The following is a 15,118-nucleotide window of genomic DNA, read 5'->3' as shown; positions in this document are numbered from 1 at the left end:
GATTGATTGATTGCAAGAATTCTTTGTGCCTCATTGATGACATCAGATGTGTTGACTTTTTTTTTTTTTAAGGAATCAATGGTCAATTATGGTAATTCTGACAGTAATATGCAAGAACAAAATGTGTACCTCATCCTTAATGTCAATAGTGCCGCTATTGTTCACAATAGGCCTAGCTGAAAATAAATTCCTTTTGTAAAACCTCAAACGTTTAAAGGAAATAAAACAAAAAAAAAAAACCTAAACTATTACTGTATATTAGTTGTGACACTATTTCCAGAAGCTGAGTTGTGGAAAGTGTTGGCCATAAATCTAAAGATCTGGCCACAGACACAAATTCAAAACAGACCTTATACAACAGGATTGTATATATTTGTTCAGTTATTTTGACCAAAAAAAAAGTTTAATAAATTTTAAATGTTTACCTGAAGTTTAATTGTGTAGCTTGATAAATGTATTTCCAAGTTATTGTGTTATGTTGCGTGGACATAAAAAGAAGGAAAAAAATAAGTTCTCTAGCACTGTGGTCTGAGAAAACTCTTGATTCCAAGTAGTTCGATGTTCCTGTCCACCATGGTGACAGGTAGCATCTGCTCAATCAAGAGGACCTGGTGTTGTAGTGATAGACCTGGCTCCTTTATGGTTATTACCAGTATGATCCATATGACATGGAGTGCATCTTTAGAGGAAGAATGTTTATATTAACCATAGGGGCAAATGTTTTCAAATTCTCGTTTTTTTTTTTCAACAAGGATACAATGCCTCATGCATTTACTTTTGATGAACGATCAAGTGTTGCATGACAAATCTTTCCAAGTTTTTAACTCTGTCCCCTTAGCGTGCACCAGTAAGTTATTAAAGCCTGCGGCAAAAAGCACATTAGAATGTACTGGTAAATCCTCGCTTTGTTGTTGTTTGACAGCCTGGACCTTTTCCGTCAGCAGAAGCCAGCATCGTGCGTATTGCGCACCAATACATCAGGCCATTGGGCATTCCCTGCTGGCTGGTGTCACTGCTGACACCCACTGGAAGTTCACTGGAGGACATGAGAGCCTCAGCGGAGATCCTGCTGGGCTATCCCGCTGCTCCCCCTGCTGGCTGATCACACATAGTGTAGCTATAAAGCCCTGCTTGCTGATCAGCACAAATAGGAGGAAGAGAGAGTTTCTCCCCCTTCCAAAAAAGAAAATAAATGAATAAAATTGATAGGGAGCCCAGTGATGTCACTGACATAAAAAAAAAATGTTAGATTCACAGAAGGGATCTCAAGCCACAATGCACGGGGAACAGTGGGGGGAAAAAAAGCACTATTAAAGGGTAATATGTAAACTATGGATTTGGCCCTTGGACAGAAAAAATCATTGTTTAGTTACGGCCCTTATAGTATACGAGAAAACTTAAGCACAATTGCAAAACATTTTTCTGTGTTATCTATTCACTAATTGTTTATATGGTTTTAAAAGAAGGCCTTACTTCTGAACGTTATGATGTATAATTTGTGCAGGTTGATCAAACATGGAAAAGGGGGATCAAGGTTTAGCAAACATATTATAAAAATGACAAAAAAAACTAATGGGTCCTTAGGTTACAAAACAACCCCAGGCCTCAAGGGGTTAATGCCTCCCCACCTTTTTGTTAGTAGTATAACCGTACTTTCTTCTGTACATCTGTATTGCCATTTTGCTACTGGGGACATTTTTTATTTGAATCGCATGCATGCACTAAATTTTTCATTTCCGTGTCAATACAGCGTTTACAAGAGATCTCAACTTTTAAATGCATTGACAATAATGTTTATGCTTTTTTGTGCAAAGCAATGATGACGGCACCTATTTTTTCCCCGTTTATGCTCACACTGTTCTGTAATGAAGGTGGTATTAAAAAAAAAAAACCCTATTTTCACCCCAAATAATATAATTACAATATAATGCATGTTGTGCCCCCCCAAAACCCATGAGCATACACAATGTATTTCTGTTAAATGAGTAAACACTTTCAGCATTCGTTTTAAAAACGTTTATTTCAGAGATGTACATAGATAACGTTTATTGTGTACTTGCAATAATCACTGCTAGGTTAGATCACAACAGAAGGAGGAACTTAATAAAAACTCAACAATGACATAAATACAGGTATTACAAGAAAACACAAGCTTAATACATTCTTACAAATGACTTTGGCTTTAACAAGGAATAATTTCTTAATCATAAGGATGTATTATGTTTAATTACTTTATGTACAGTGATCAATAATTTAAGGTGAAGTTTACAGGTAAGCTGCACATTAAATATAAATAGCTGGATAAGCCATTATTACAAAAGGTGCTTTTTGGATTCATGTGCAAATGTTTAAATATCCAATACATTGTAATGTGTGCTTTTGCCATTGGTTAAAGGGATATAATATATATATATATATATATATATATATATATATATATATATATATAGCAGTAAGACTGCTTTAGCAAAATGGGAAATCGGAACATTCTTTCACATTTGGTTGCTTAAACCTGTTCGGCAATTGTATACAATGAACATGATATACTTATAACAAGTGAATCTGGCACAATATTGGAAATATATATATATATACGACAAAATATTTAATGTACGGGAAAAGGCGGCGTGTTTCTTTTTTGCTGTAAAAATTTGGATTCCAAACAGCACTTGGAATAATAAAAAGCAACTGAAACATCCTTTTTTAGGTTTTTAGGGTTCCATAAATTTTGTGTAATCCTGTTTTCAGATTTCGCACCTTGCTTGACGCTTTCACTCCCTCCCTGTAAATTTTCCGTAACAGCGATTAGATAAGTATTTAAATGCTTTGACAAATTACGCTGAGCATTTAAGCATTTTCAAAAATTTCCAGATCTTATCTTTAGGTCCTTTAAGATTTTTCTGTTACTCTGTGTTATTAATGTCCCCAATCATGTGACAAATAGTTAAAAATAATAATAAAAAATAAATAAGCTATAGGGGAGTCTTGTAAAGATCAAGAATACCAGCAGACGTTTTAATTTTTATCATATTACGCCCTGTGTGGTTATTACAAAGAGTGTACGTTTCACCCCATTTAGATCTTTTCTTCTTGAAAAAGTCCAAAATGGAAGCTGGAGAACCAGGACTGGGCTCCAGCTCTGAGACATAATTAAGTATGCAGAGTGATCAAGGTATGGCTGTTACCCATTAAGGGATGAGTAATGCTGGGTCTGCTGTTATCCGATTTTCCAATTTCTAACACTAAAAAGGGTACTACATAAATGACAACTTTTTTTTTTTGGGGGGGGGGGGTTGGTAGTTTGACACCATGATGTTAAAGGCCTGTCAGGGGCTTTGTATGGGCAAATTCTGCCCTGATAAACCCAACGCTAGGTTGATGAAACTTAGTTTTCTTTTTGTTCATGCCGTGCCATTTACTTATGTATTATCTACTTAGTGTTAGAGATTGGGGACTGGGTTTTAGATGGGATGGGTTCAAGCTGCATGCTTAGTTGGGGAGCAATGCCCGCAGCTTTACTTTAGGTCACTAGTGATAGAATTTGCTCCTAATCTATTCTGGACTTTGTAGGTCTTTAAATGTATTTTATACTAACCACATATTTTGTTGAGATCTTATTCTTGGTATTTTTTATTTTTATTATATTTAGCGTTTGGCACCAAACCTTTGAACCTGCATTAAATAACAATTCTTCTGAAATATGGTAAGGTGTATTTCAAGAGATAATCTCTTTAATACTAGTGCAGGAACCTCCTTCAGTGTTGAAGTTCTGGGACATCTTTTGAACACCACTATATTATTATTTTTAACCAATGCCGATTATATTTACAAACAAGCATGTTCTGAGATCTAAGAGTTGGTATGATAGTTTGACATACATCGGACTAAATGACAACAATAAAATAGTATTTTATTGTTCTGTAAAATAAAGTTCTCCAACACAAAGAAGCCAAGAACAATCTCAGAAGTGACACTTCACAGCAGCAAAGTATAACCATAAGCCAGGTAACATACCATGAGTTCCACAATTACTTCTTCATATCATTTTTAAAGCATGCACAGTCAAATAACGTATTAAAACTTGCCTTTGCAGGAAGCTATGGTATTTCACAGTAGAGGAAAATGCATTCTATACACTCACTGATCTGAGCAAAAATGGTGTCTTAATTCTAGAGGTTGACAGCCATCTACACGCTTAAACTTTATGAACAATATTCATTTGCAGAGCGAAAGGAAGGTGTAATGTTTCTCACTACAAGAACTGTGCTTCTATAATCTCACCATTTTTTTCACGCTCAAAGCTTTTTCTGCTTTCTCAACCTAAAACGTGCCAGTGGAGGTTGCCAGACGTCTTCCAATAAAAACCCTTTAAAAATAAAAGCACAAACGCATATTGTACAGTTTGACATAGATTTGTCAACAGGTTTGAAATTTGTTGCACCTCCTTTTTGTAACACTATAGTATACATAATAATTATTCTGTATTGTAGCAGTTCTTTGATGTGGTTACATGGCACAAGGGATGGAACCAACACTTTTCCCTGTGAGTTATAGAGGGGCTTGCGATCATTTTTAACGCTCTATATTCAAAACGTAATGACTGGACAGAGCCATTCGAAGGATTACAGTAACGGATACCACCAAACATGGCCAACGTGTGTCAGTGGCTAACATTGTCAGATGTGGATGCCTACAAGTTCTATATTTCTCTTTCTCTTCAACCTGGCAGTGGAAACTCCTTCACTTGGACACCAGGTTCCAGCTGCATGGACTGTAATGGACCATACCATTTCACCCGAGATATGCATTTCATGTGCCAATGTGAACAAAGTTTATGATGAGTGATCAACAAAAATAGTTTATTGTAAGTGAACATACTAATCAGAGGGCCATATGCAGAATATGTAAAGATTGTTTTTGACTTTTAACATATATTGCTTTTTAATGCCAAATGCAGGGCTTCTAGCAAATAGTTAACGAATAATGTGTGCCTGGAAAATAAGATCTACAGCCTTTCCCTCTGCTTGTCCCAACATAACCCGAACAGGCAAAGACTACCAGGGGTACTTAAGGACAAATGTTGAAAAACACTACGTACCAGAATATCCATGTCTGATCACATGTGATTATGAATAATGTGCAAGTTGCTAAAGGGCCGCTAATAGTCTGGCATCATCTAAATGTACAATAATTGGAGGACCACTGAGCCCACAACAGGCTAAGTGTGTGCTCCCATTCCACCATCCATTCTAACATAAGCACCTGAACAAGTAATATAGAATACACTGAAAGAACGCCCTGTGCGATACTTATTGGTAATGAAATTTCAATTTACTTTACTCTCATGTAATCAATATTATGGGGCACATACATACTGTATACGGGTATGTGTCATAATATAATACAGTATTATACACAATATACACACAAAGCATGCTTTGGTTAACTATGTTTTGCATATTTAATACACTTATACAGGAATAGAGCAACTGCACAAATAAAAAAATACTTTTTTATACAGGCAACTATGCCTATATAATTATCATTCTTTAACAGCTACATTCTTTTCCCCCTTTTGTTGAACATATTTTTTCTTTTGCTTTTGTTAAAACCAACAAAGCCTTTTGACGTTTCTTTCAAAATAATATGAAGTCATATTTTGATCAAATGATTTGTTTATATAGACACAAAGCGTTGAAGCTGGATGAATGTTCCCTAATTATGGTAATTATTCGTACAATAACTTTATTAAAACTATCATAAATAATTATTAAAACTATTTAACAATGCAGAGGATGTTTAGTTACGTTAGACAGGCGGATCACTCAGAAGAGTTCATTTCCATAAGTTATAGTATATAGATTGAGAATAATTTTACTTTTCATCATGTATTTTTTTTCCCCTGTTTTTAGTTACTTACCCCAATCCGATAGCGAGCAGATGGGAAAGAAGCAAAGACGGGAGAAAAACCTTTAAAAACTCAGCTGAAAAAATCCCACCTTTCTTCATGACGCTTGTGTTCCTCATGCTTAGAGCTGAGCTACGCTTTGGATGTTTGAAAATAAATTCTCTATTGGGAAAAATATATATATATATTTAACAATGTGAAAAATCTAAACCTACCATAACTACAAACATAATGAGAAGTAATCTTACTTAGGAGGGATATTTTCAGGTCTGCTAGACCAGTCCCATATCCAGTCTGAATTCTTTTTTAATATATTTTCTAGCTCCTTCCGTCGTTCTATGTAGTCTTCTTCTGACTGCAGAAAAAAAAAAGAAACAACATTAAATTGTGAAGATTTGTGACACATTCTGGGAAAAAAAAACCCAGAACAAACAACACAAGGGGAAGAAATAGAACAGTTGGGAGGTAAGGATAAAGGAATAAGTTTAATTGCCAACAAAATTACCAATAATACTTATAAAATACCATAAATAGCAGTAGTTATATGTCTTCAAATACTATAAACTATAGAAGCTTGACTACTTGTGCTTGACGAACTTGGCTGTCATAACTGTGTTTTCACGGGTCAGTAGGAAAGAACAAAAGAAAGGATTTCAAAAAACACAAGACAAATTTTTTTAAATTTTTGCATTATTAGGGCTAAATAGCCCTCCTGAAAGGGCTTATTTTCTCTTTGGTCCTGGGACCCTACAGCCGACTTTGTATCTCAGTCCTTGGGGCCCACAGCCGACTTAGTATCTCTAAAAAAAAAAAAAATACGTTCACTACTACTACTAATTCGCTACAGGATTACAAAACCAAAATTTACCTGAGAACTGCTCTTTTCTTTGCTGCTTTGGTCACTTTCAACTGATCTCTGGATACTCTGCGGTGTCTGAGACCGAGGAGGACTATCGGTTGAAAAAGTTAAAACAAGGAATTGAAAAGTTTATACTTGTCCATCAACTTTTCATTTCTACAACTTACATAGTTACATACATGTAACTCTGTGCAATATGTGTATTTTTGAGTCCAGCCTAGGAGAATTTTTCTCACTTGATATCTGCTTCTATTCAGTAATATCATGGATACATTTCACACAGACAAAATGTAGGAATGTGAAAATATTGCTCTGTTGGCAAAATATTTTAAGTAAAGATTTGCTCTACTTTATGGTGTGTGTAGCTTGTCTTTTGGATTTGACCACACAGGCCAGCCTTTGCCCCTCACTAGCATCAATGAGCCTTGGCAACCCTTGACCCTGTCGCCGGTTCTTCGCTTTTCCTTCCTTGGACCACTTTTGATAGGTACTGACAGATCAGGAACAGCCCACAAGAGCCTATTTTTCCTGGACAAAATGTTCACTTGCTGCCTAATATATCCCACCCATACACAGATATACACACATACATCATGTGAAAAAAGTACACCTTCTTTGATTTCTATGGTTTTACATAACAGGACATAACAGGACATCACCTGTTCCTTAGTAGGTCTAAAAATTAGATAAATACAACATATGATGTATTACACCATATCATGATTTATTCAACAAAAATAAAGCCAAAACGTAGAAGCCATGTGTGAAAAAAGTACACCCTATGATTCAATAGCTTGTAGAACCAACTTTAGCAGCAATAACTTGACATAGTAATTTTCTGTATGACTATCAGTCTCTCATATCGTTGGAGGAATTTTGGCCCACTCTTCTTTAGAGCATTGCTTCAAATCATTGAGGTTTGCGGGCATTTCTTTACGCACAGCTCTCTCAAGGTCCCACCACAGCACTTCAAGTGGGGTGAGGTCTGGACTTTAACTGGGCCTTTGCAACACCTTAATTATTTTCTTTTCTTCAGCCACCTTGTTGTAGATTTGCTGGTGTGCATGGGATCATGTTTCATGTTTCTGTTCCATGACTCAATTTCAGCCAAGACAGATAGCCTCAGATTAGAATCTAGAATATTTTGGTATACAGAGGAGTTCATGGTTGACTCAATAACTGCAAAGTTCCCAGGTCCTTTGGCTACAAAACAAGCCCAAATCATTACACCTTCACCAAACATCTCCACTTTGATCTCGTCTGTCCATTGTTTCAGAAGTCTTGTGGTTTGTTCAGATGCAACTTTGCAAACCGAAGCCGTGCTGCTGTGTTCTTTTTAGAGAGAAGATGCTTTCTCCTGGCAACCATTCCAAACAAACCCTATACAGTCTTTTTCCAGTTGTACTGTCATGAACTTTAGCATTCAACATGCTAACACTTGCTATGATCGATTAATCAAAGGCATTTGAATAGCAGCACCCTCTGCTACTTAGTATCTTAATTCCTATGGAAGCAGTGAGGATGTACACAATTTTTTCTATGCATGGCTTCTCCATTCTGGCTTTATTTTTGTTGAATAAATCATGATATGGTGTAATATGTCATGTGTTGCAATAGTTACCTAATTTTTAGACATGCTAAGGGGCAGATGATTGTTGTTATGTCTTGATATGTAAAACCATAGAATTCAAAGAGGGTGTACTTTTTAACACGACTGTATGATATATATACACAAATAACGTTTCATCACAACACCGCAAAAAAACCTTTATACATATAAAAATCTTCACATTATATATGAGCTACTTTGATTTGTTACTTTCCTTCTTCCTCTCAATCTTACTTTGTCATGCATGATAGTAGCAGTGGTAATAATAATCAGAATAATAATAAACAATGCTGCATTATAGCCCATTATGGCCCATATACATATAATATATGGTGGCAATATAACAACTTTAAAATATCCAGGGAGCTGTTGCACTGAGATTTTACATACCTATCACAGTGGGAACTTTCTCTAGAGCTACTTCTTCCGGATTCATGTTGTGCGTCGAGTAAAATTTTTTCCATATCGCCGTTGTGAATGGAAATTGAAGCAGGCCCCGGCTCTTGACCCGGGAGCTGCATGGTGGCTCCATTCCCATTACCGCTGAAGTGCAGTTCTACCCAAGACCCTGCTGGCCAAATAACAAGCAAATTCATATATATCTCTAATAATATTATTCAAGAACAAAAGAACAGAAAGTACAATAAGGAATGTACTATACAATGCACCATATGTCTGTACGTGTTATGTTGCTGCTTATAGATTCTGGAAACAAAGGTTACTTAAGTGCAGTCCCCTAGTAAACATTAGCTGCTTTATTATTAACCTGCAAACCCATGATGTTATTTACTTAGGACAAAGAGAACTCGCTTCACGTCATTAAGCCGCATACTTTGTACAGTCATCTTGGGTGCACCAGTCCGACTAAATGTATGTCGCAATTGCCTTCCAGTCACATGACTTTCATCTCCATTTCAAACCAAGACAACAGAACAAAAGTTGAGTTAAAAATAGAAATACAAGATGACCTGCCCTGTCCTCGAAAGTATAATCAGAAAAAGAGAAACTGTAAACAAGAACTAGTTGTTGCGCTGGTTATCTCTATCTTCGCAGTTTACTGAAATATGCAGATTTGAGAGAGATCCGCATGCTGGTGGACAAACATATTTATGCAATAGTATCAGCAGAGCGAGCCAAGTAGAATAACGGACTGTTGTCGACATTTCCATTAAGCAGTGTTGTAATAAAAATAAGACGTTTCACAATAGGCACGCAGAGTGTTGTCATGTGCTCAAACCTCGAAATATCACAAAAGTGCCGCCCAACAATATTATGAAAACAATGACACCATTCCACGTTATTCTTAATTGCCCTAAAAATTGTTTGAGTGAACGCAGGTAATCTGAGATAAGCGTCTTATTATATTTAATATATTAGATAATACCAGAAATGAGTTTTAGAACATATTAAATCTCGATGCGTTGGGTATCCCGCTTCCTGCTGGGCATGACAGAGTAATACAGTAACGAATGAAGTCCACATCCACGTAAGTGGATGCTTAAAACAATCACTGCCAACACAGTCAGAGGCAGAGCCAATAGGAACTAAACTCAACTCCAAAACACAGCAGCTAAGACTAGAAAGGACTGTGAGTTCTGTCTCCTCCGAGAACATCCTGTCCTACGACGTAACCTTAGGATCCACAAGAGATCATGTCCTCCAAATAGGGATTTTCCAGCTTTGGTTCAGGGAGCTGTATACAGAATGTGTGGATAATCACGATACATGTTTAAAGATTTAGTAATCTCGGTCTGTAAAGCATGGAACTATATAGAGGATGACTCAGCTTTTGGAAGATCAATGCAATGGTGACCCGGGATCAGCTGGAAAGCAGCCCGGGCCAACAGCTGTGATATCTACAAGATTATGGAGCTTCCTGGTGGCCAACTAAGCATTTGCCCAGCGGGTTTGGAGTAAGGGCAGTCAGTTCGGCCAAACCTGTCATATCTAGCATTCCTCATGTTGTGTACGTTCTCCACAACCCAGTTATATATATAAAAAAAAATGCGTATTAAAATGAGAAGCATTTCTTCCCCCAATGGAACATCCTTTCATACGCAGAACTGTCAATATCTTGATGGAATTAGAGGTCCTGGTAACGGCACACTTTGTTTTTCACAGATAGGGAGAACCCATTTTACTCTGCTTACCCACAAATTTGTTACATTTATGGGAAAAAAAAGAAATGGGAACAAAATATTGTTTAAAAAGCCCCCCCAAAAAAAATAAAAATATATATATATATATTGTAAATTCTCAGGGGTTTAAGTAAAAGCTTTTATATAACCTTTTGAATGTATGTATTGTAAAGTGCTATATAAATAAAATATATTATTATTATTAATAATAATGTACAAATACCTTTCGGATCTAGCGTCTAATGCACTGTTTACGATCCTCTGCCATGACCCATGCCTCATGTAGCAATTGGCTGTCACAATCTCTGAACTTTATGTGAGTGTAAATATAGATACAGACAAGTATGAAATTTGTTGGCTGATGTGTCCCAAAACAAATTCTAGACAGCATTCAAAGTACAGATCTAAATTCCAGCCATTAATTAGAAAGTCTAGCAGGCCGCTGGGGATGATCGGCCATTACTGCTGCCACCTTTACCATACAGCCATTAGAGATCAGACTTTTGGAAAAGATACCTTCTTCACCACGAAGTATGGAAAACCGTGCATTAATTACAAGCAGCCAAGAAATATCAGACCATGAAGGAGGAGGGCAGCTGCTGCAGCAGGGCTGCAACTTCAATACTCACAGAACACTTCAATATGAATTATCACCTAGTAAAGGATTACATGGAAGGCAATAGGTTTTTTGCTTTGGGCTCTAGAATGGAGGTTGGCTAGGCCCTAATTCCATAGTATCTTCTGGTATATTAGAGCACAGTACCAAATATCCCTGTATGATGTCACCGATTCCTTGGGTAAAACATTTTCATATTAGTAAAATAGTAGTCATATTTTTTCACGAAGCACAGGATAGACGTTTATTCCAAAGAAGGAGAAAGAGGCCATAACCTAAAACCAGAAGGTCAGAAGCTTCGTAATGAACTTTTACTTTACTGAGAGGGTGGCAGATAAGTGAACCAGCCTCCCAGCAGAAGTGGTAGGGGCTAATACAGAGAGAGAATTTAAGCATGGATGAAATAGGAATAAAGCTATCATGAAAGACGAGACCAAGGACCGAGTCTTGGCATCAGGAAAAATGGGCAGACTACTGATTCTTATCTGCCATTACGTTCTATTGTTTTGTTTGCTCGCAAATATGACATCATATTAAATACTAGCGGGATGGCCTATATTATAATAAAGTAAACAAACATGTGATATGTCAGATGGCTTTACTTTCCGATTACGGTCGCTCCAATTAATGCGGGTCTTCCATCTTTGTTAAAAGCCGACATGTCTACACATGATGCAGGCGAGTCCTTGGGATTGATCAGGTTTGCTACACCCTGTTTGAGGCCGATGCTGCCCCCCAGCAGAGGAGGTGCAGATTAATGTAAACATGTTCCTTTTAAACCAACGGCAGCTAAACGTCAGCCCATGTGGCACGGGGAGAGTAAGGCATGTTCAGACATACCCCGACTAGATTCACTTCATCATCCTATTTAAATCCAATTTGTGATGTCACAACGGCATATTGCATGTATGTCTCCAATAATATTTATAGATCTTTTAATGCTTCATAGCTCAGCGTTCTAATAATTATTCCTTTATTAACAGTTTTATAAAATCTCCCCCCTATAGTCTGTAAAACCCCCCTTTTCCCCAAATACCACATTCCAGGGTCAACATTACTTATTATCATTTATAGTTTTATATAGCGCCATCATATTCCGCAGCGCAGTACAATGGGTAAACAGGACATAAGTATGTAACATAATAGCCTGACTTACAGAAACAAGAGGAGGGTGAGGAGCTTACAATCTAGAGATTTTCTATACATTTATTAGTTTATAGACTCAAACTATTAATTAATGGCAATTAACTAAATTATTGGCAAGTATAGTAAAGTTCACGATTACCTGTCCATCGCCTTACAATCACGCATACAATCGTTTTATTCCTTAGATGGAGAATGAGGATTCTCATGGAATCCCAATTGCAGTGAATCGCAGTCGCGCACGCACACTCCTACAACACAAACAAAACCTCCTTAGAATAACTCTAGCGCCCAAAGCCAACATGTCTGTTATAATTAGAGCCGTCACTTGCCCCGTAAATATTTATTGTGATGATAATAACATCAACAAGCAGATGATCAGAATATTTTTCCATAATTTTTTTTTTAACCCTTGATACATCTCCATTATATGCACCCAGCCAGCAATATTCTACTAAAACTCAAAAAAACCATGTAATTATCTGGAAGTTGCTTTAAAAGATATTGTTTTCTTGCACTAGTAACAATTCAAGCAAAAACCTTACTTGGCTTTAAAATGAATAGAATCATAAAAAAGACCCCATTGTACAGCAGAGCAGCATTTGATGGCGCTATATAAAACAATAAATAACAACAATGTTTGTCTCACAGTTTCCACACCATATTACATTTTTACCACTGTATTTTTGTTATAGTTTTTAGGCCTCTGTCCTACTGTAATAAACTGCTCTGCAGCCTTACTTTAGATTCTGCTGAAAACCAACACTACAAAGTAACTTCACACTTTTTAAACTAAAAAAAGTAGACAAAACGGACCAAAGGAACTGCTTTGCTGTGTAGCACACGGACCACGCAATAGGCACGCCGCAGGTCCATAACTGCAAATCACGCCGAATATCTGCTGGCCAGGGCCTGATGGGAGTTGGAGGAATTCACAATGGAAACTAATAGCTCAACATTTGGCAGCTGATCCTGCATTAAGAGCCCAGATAGACGTCACAACTCATGCATCTAACGGACGCCGCGCATGGAGAACTAATAATAGTTCCACAATAAATAACCCCTAAACGACTGGTGACATGCTTCGCTTGTATTTAGAATATCACTGAGCTTTTTGTCTCTAGTTACACAATCCCATGCACAGCAACATAGTATACAGTATTTATAAATAAAAAATAAAACGCTGCAACAATAGATCATGTTTATCAAACAAACCCAACTTTCCCGTCTATATCTCCTCCATTCAGTCCTATCACCTTTAGAATCAGGATTTCTAAACAGGCGTTTGGGGCAAATCACCATGGAAACCAACATTTACTTGCATGTTTTTTTTTTTTTTTTAATATTGCACTTAGAGTTTAACACATATGACAACATAGGATGCGGAGTGAGTACTACCAATCCTACTATGCCCAGCCAGCATTAGGATTTGCGGATTACGCTTGCATGGCGGGTGACGCTAACCGCAGCTTCCATTATTGTCATAGTATTGCGAGGGCCAGTTTGATCTCGGGGCCAGGGGTGGAAGAGCAATGCTTAGAATATCCTTGAGGCTATAAAAGGGTTAACAAAGCTGATGTCACCGGTGAAGTCACACTCAGTCTGGTGACTGCGAATAACACTACGATGGGCTGACTCCCTGCTGGGGCGCCTGTGCTTTCTATGTAAACAAAGCCTGGGAAACGCAATCACACCGATGTAGCCAACAACGGCCCTGGATCCTCTCACAAACAGCGCAGGCCGACCACGGGCCACCAAACCCGCACACAAAGCCATTAGGGGCTATTCACTAACAGCTCATCGCTCTTCTCACCACCTTAACTGTGCTTAGGGAGGGCTAACCTCACGCTGCTTGCAGAACATCACCAGGGCTGGCCTTTCCAAGGCATTCGAAATAAGACTTTTTCCTCTCTGCTGGCCACCTACACCTTGCTCCTTAGTGAATAAACCCCTTTTCTACCTGAAGTACATACAGTTATGTCGCTGTCACAGAGATCATGGCAGGAGTATCCCAGATACGCCTTTTCACCCTACACACAACATTAGGACCATTCGGTCTATGCTTTTCCTGATAAAGTCTCAGACCTTAAACAGTCCTTGGTCTATTAATAGTCAGGATAACCATATGCCTACCCCATGCGTGTTAGCATTCCTGTCTGTGTTAGCCTCTGCTGGGAGGCTGTTCCATTTACCTACCACCCTCTCTAAAAGAAAACATTACATGAACTCCTGTCACGCTCTAGTTTTAGATTGTGATCTCTTCTCTCTCTTTCCTCTCTCTTCTCCCTCTTTCCTCTCTTTTCTCCCTCTCTCTCTCTCCCCAGGGACGCGTGTAGAGATCCCTTACCCTGTAAGTGTTCATCCTGCAGGTTCTCTGCTGTCTCCATTGTGCTTTCCCTGTTTGCTCAGCAAGCTGTCACATACACACAGCAACAGCAGCAGCAGCTGCTTTTATCACTGGACTTGTTATTGTTATTGCTCTAAGCTCCAGCGATGACGTTTCTCACGTAGTCGCCCTCTGATTGGACAGCAGCGCATTCCTCCCCACTGTGATAAAAAAGGCACAGCTCCAGAAAGGCCGCTCCGCCTGCCGGGATAGGCTGCCTCCGGGCTACGTGCAGCGAGCACGAGCTGTGTGTGTCAAGTCGTTAATGATTGGCTGCTGATAAGAAGCTTATGATTGGTTAGTTTCCTGCTGCACGTTAGTTCGTTAGATCTTGGAATCCGCGTCTTGTGCGCTTGAAAATGTATTTTAAAGGTTAATTCATTCGGTTTAAGTAAACATTCTAAAGTGATAAATTATCGGCCGCGTTGTTAATGTTTCCAAGTAGAACACAATCACAGC

General features: G+C 38.0%; 1 protein-coding gene across 3 annotated transcripts; it reads right to left on the bottom strand.

The window, feature by feature from the left end:
- Window positions 1-3,930: 3,930 nt before the first annotated feature.
- On the bottom strand, window positions 3,931-14,797 carry BNIP3 (BCL2 interacting protein 3). Of its 3 annotated transcripts, none has more exons than XM_053450918.1 (6): window positions 14,621-14,797; window positions 8,767-8,947; window positions 6,777-6,858; window positions 6,157-6,263; window positions 6,000-6,070; window positions 3,931-4,366 (listed from the first exon to the last, which is right to left on the bottom strand). In XM_053450918.1, exons 1-6 carry the CDS (start codon window positions 14,658-14,660, stop codon window positions 4,296-4,298), a joined length of 552 nt encoding a protein of 183 aa, XP_053306893.1. In that variant the 5' UTR covers window positions 14,661-14,797; the 3' UTR covers window positions 3,931-4,295. The 3 variants fall into 3 exon arrangements, with proteins under 3 accessions (XP_053306893.1, XP_053306891.1, XP_053306892.1); XM_053450916.1 differs by having other exon boundaries at window positions 5,921-6,070; window positions 14,621-14,795; XM_053450917.1 differs by having other exon boundaries at window positions 5,921-6,070; window positions 8,767-8,944; window positions 14,621-14,794.
- Between the last annotated feature and the right edge of the window lie 321 nt (window positions 14,798-15,118).

The sequence above is a fragment of the Spea bombifrons genome, chromosome 11, assembly GCF_027358695.1.
Source record: "Spea bombifrons isolate aSpeBom1 chromosome 11, aSpeBom1.2.pri, whole genome shotgun sequence".
Lineage (NCBI taxonomy): Eukaryota > Metazoa > Chordata > Amphibia > Anura > Pelobatidae > Spea > Spea bombifrons.
Note: the sequence above shows the minus strand (reverse complement) of the source record. Positions and strands in the feature narration are given on the sequence as shown.

What these genes read in the sequence shown, in the direction of transcription:
- BNIP3 (XM_053450916.1), bottom strand. Translation starts at nt 14,660, where the DNA reads ATGGAGACAGCAGAGAACCTGCAGGATGAACACTTACAGG. An exon ending in GCAGGATGAACACTTACAGG is followed by an intron (nt 8,948 to 14,620) that starts GTAAGGGATCTC and finishes TTATTTGGCCAG; the next exon opens with CAGGGTCTTGGGTAGAACTG. An exon ending in GAAAGTTCCCACTGTGATAG is followed by an intron (nt 6,859 to 8,766) that starts GTATGTAAAATC and finishes TTCAACCGATAG; the next exon opens with TCCTCCTCGGTCTCAGACAC.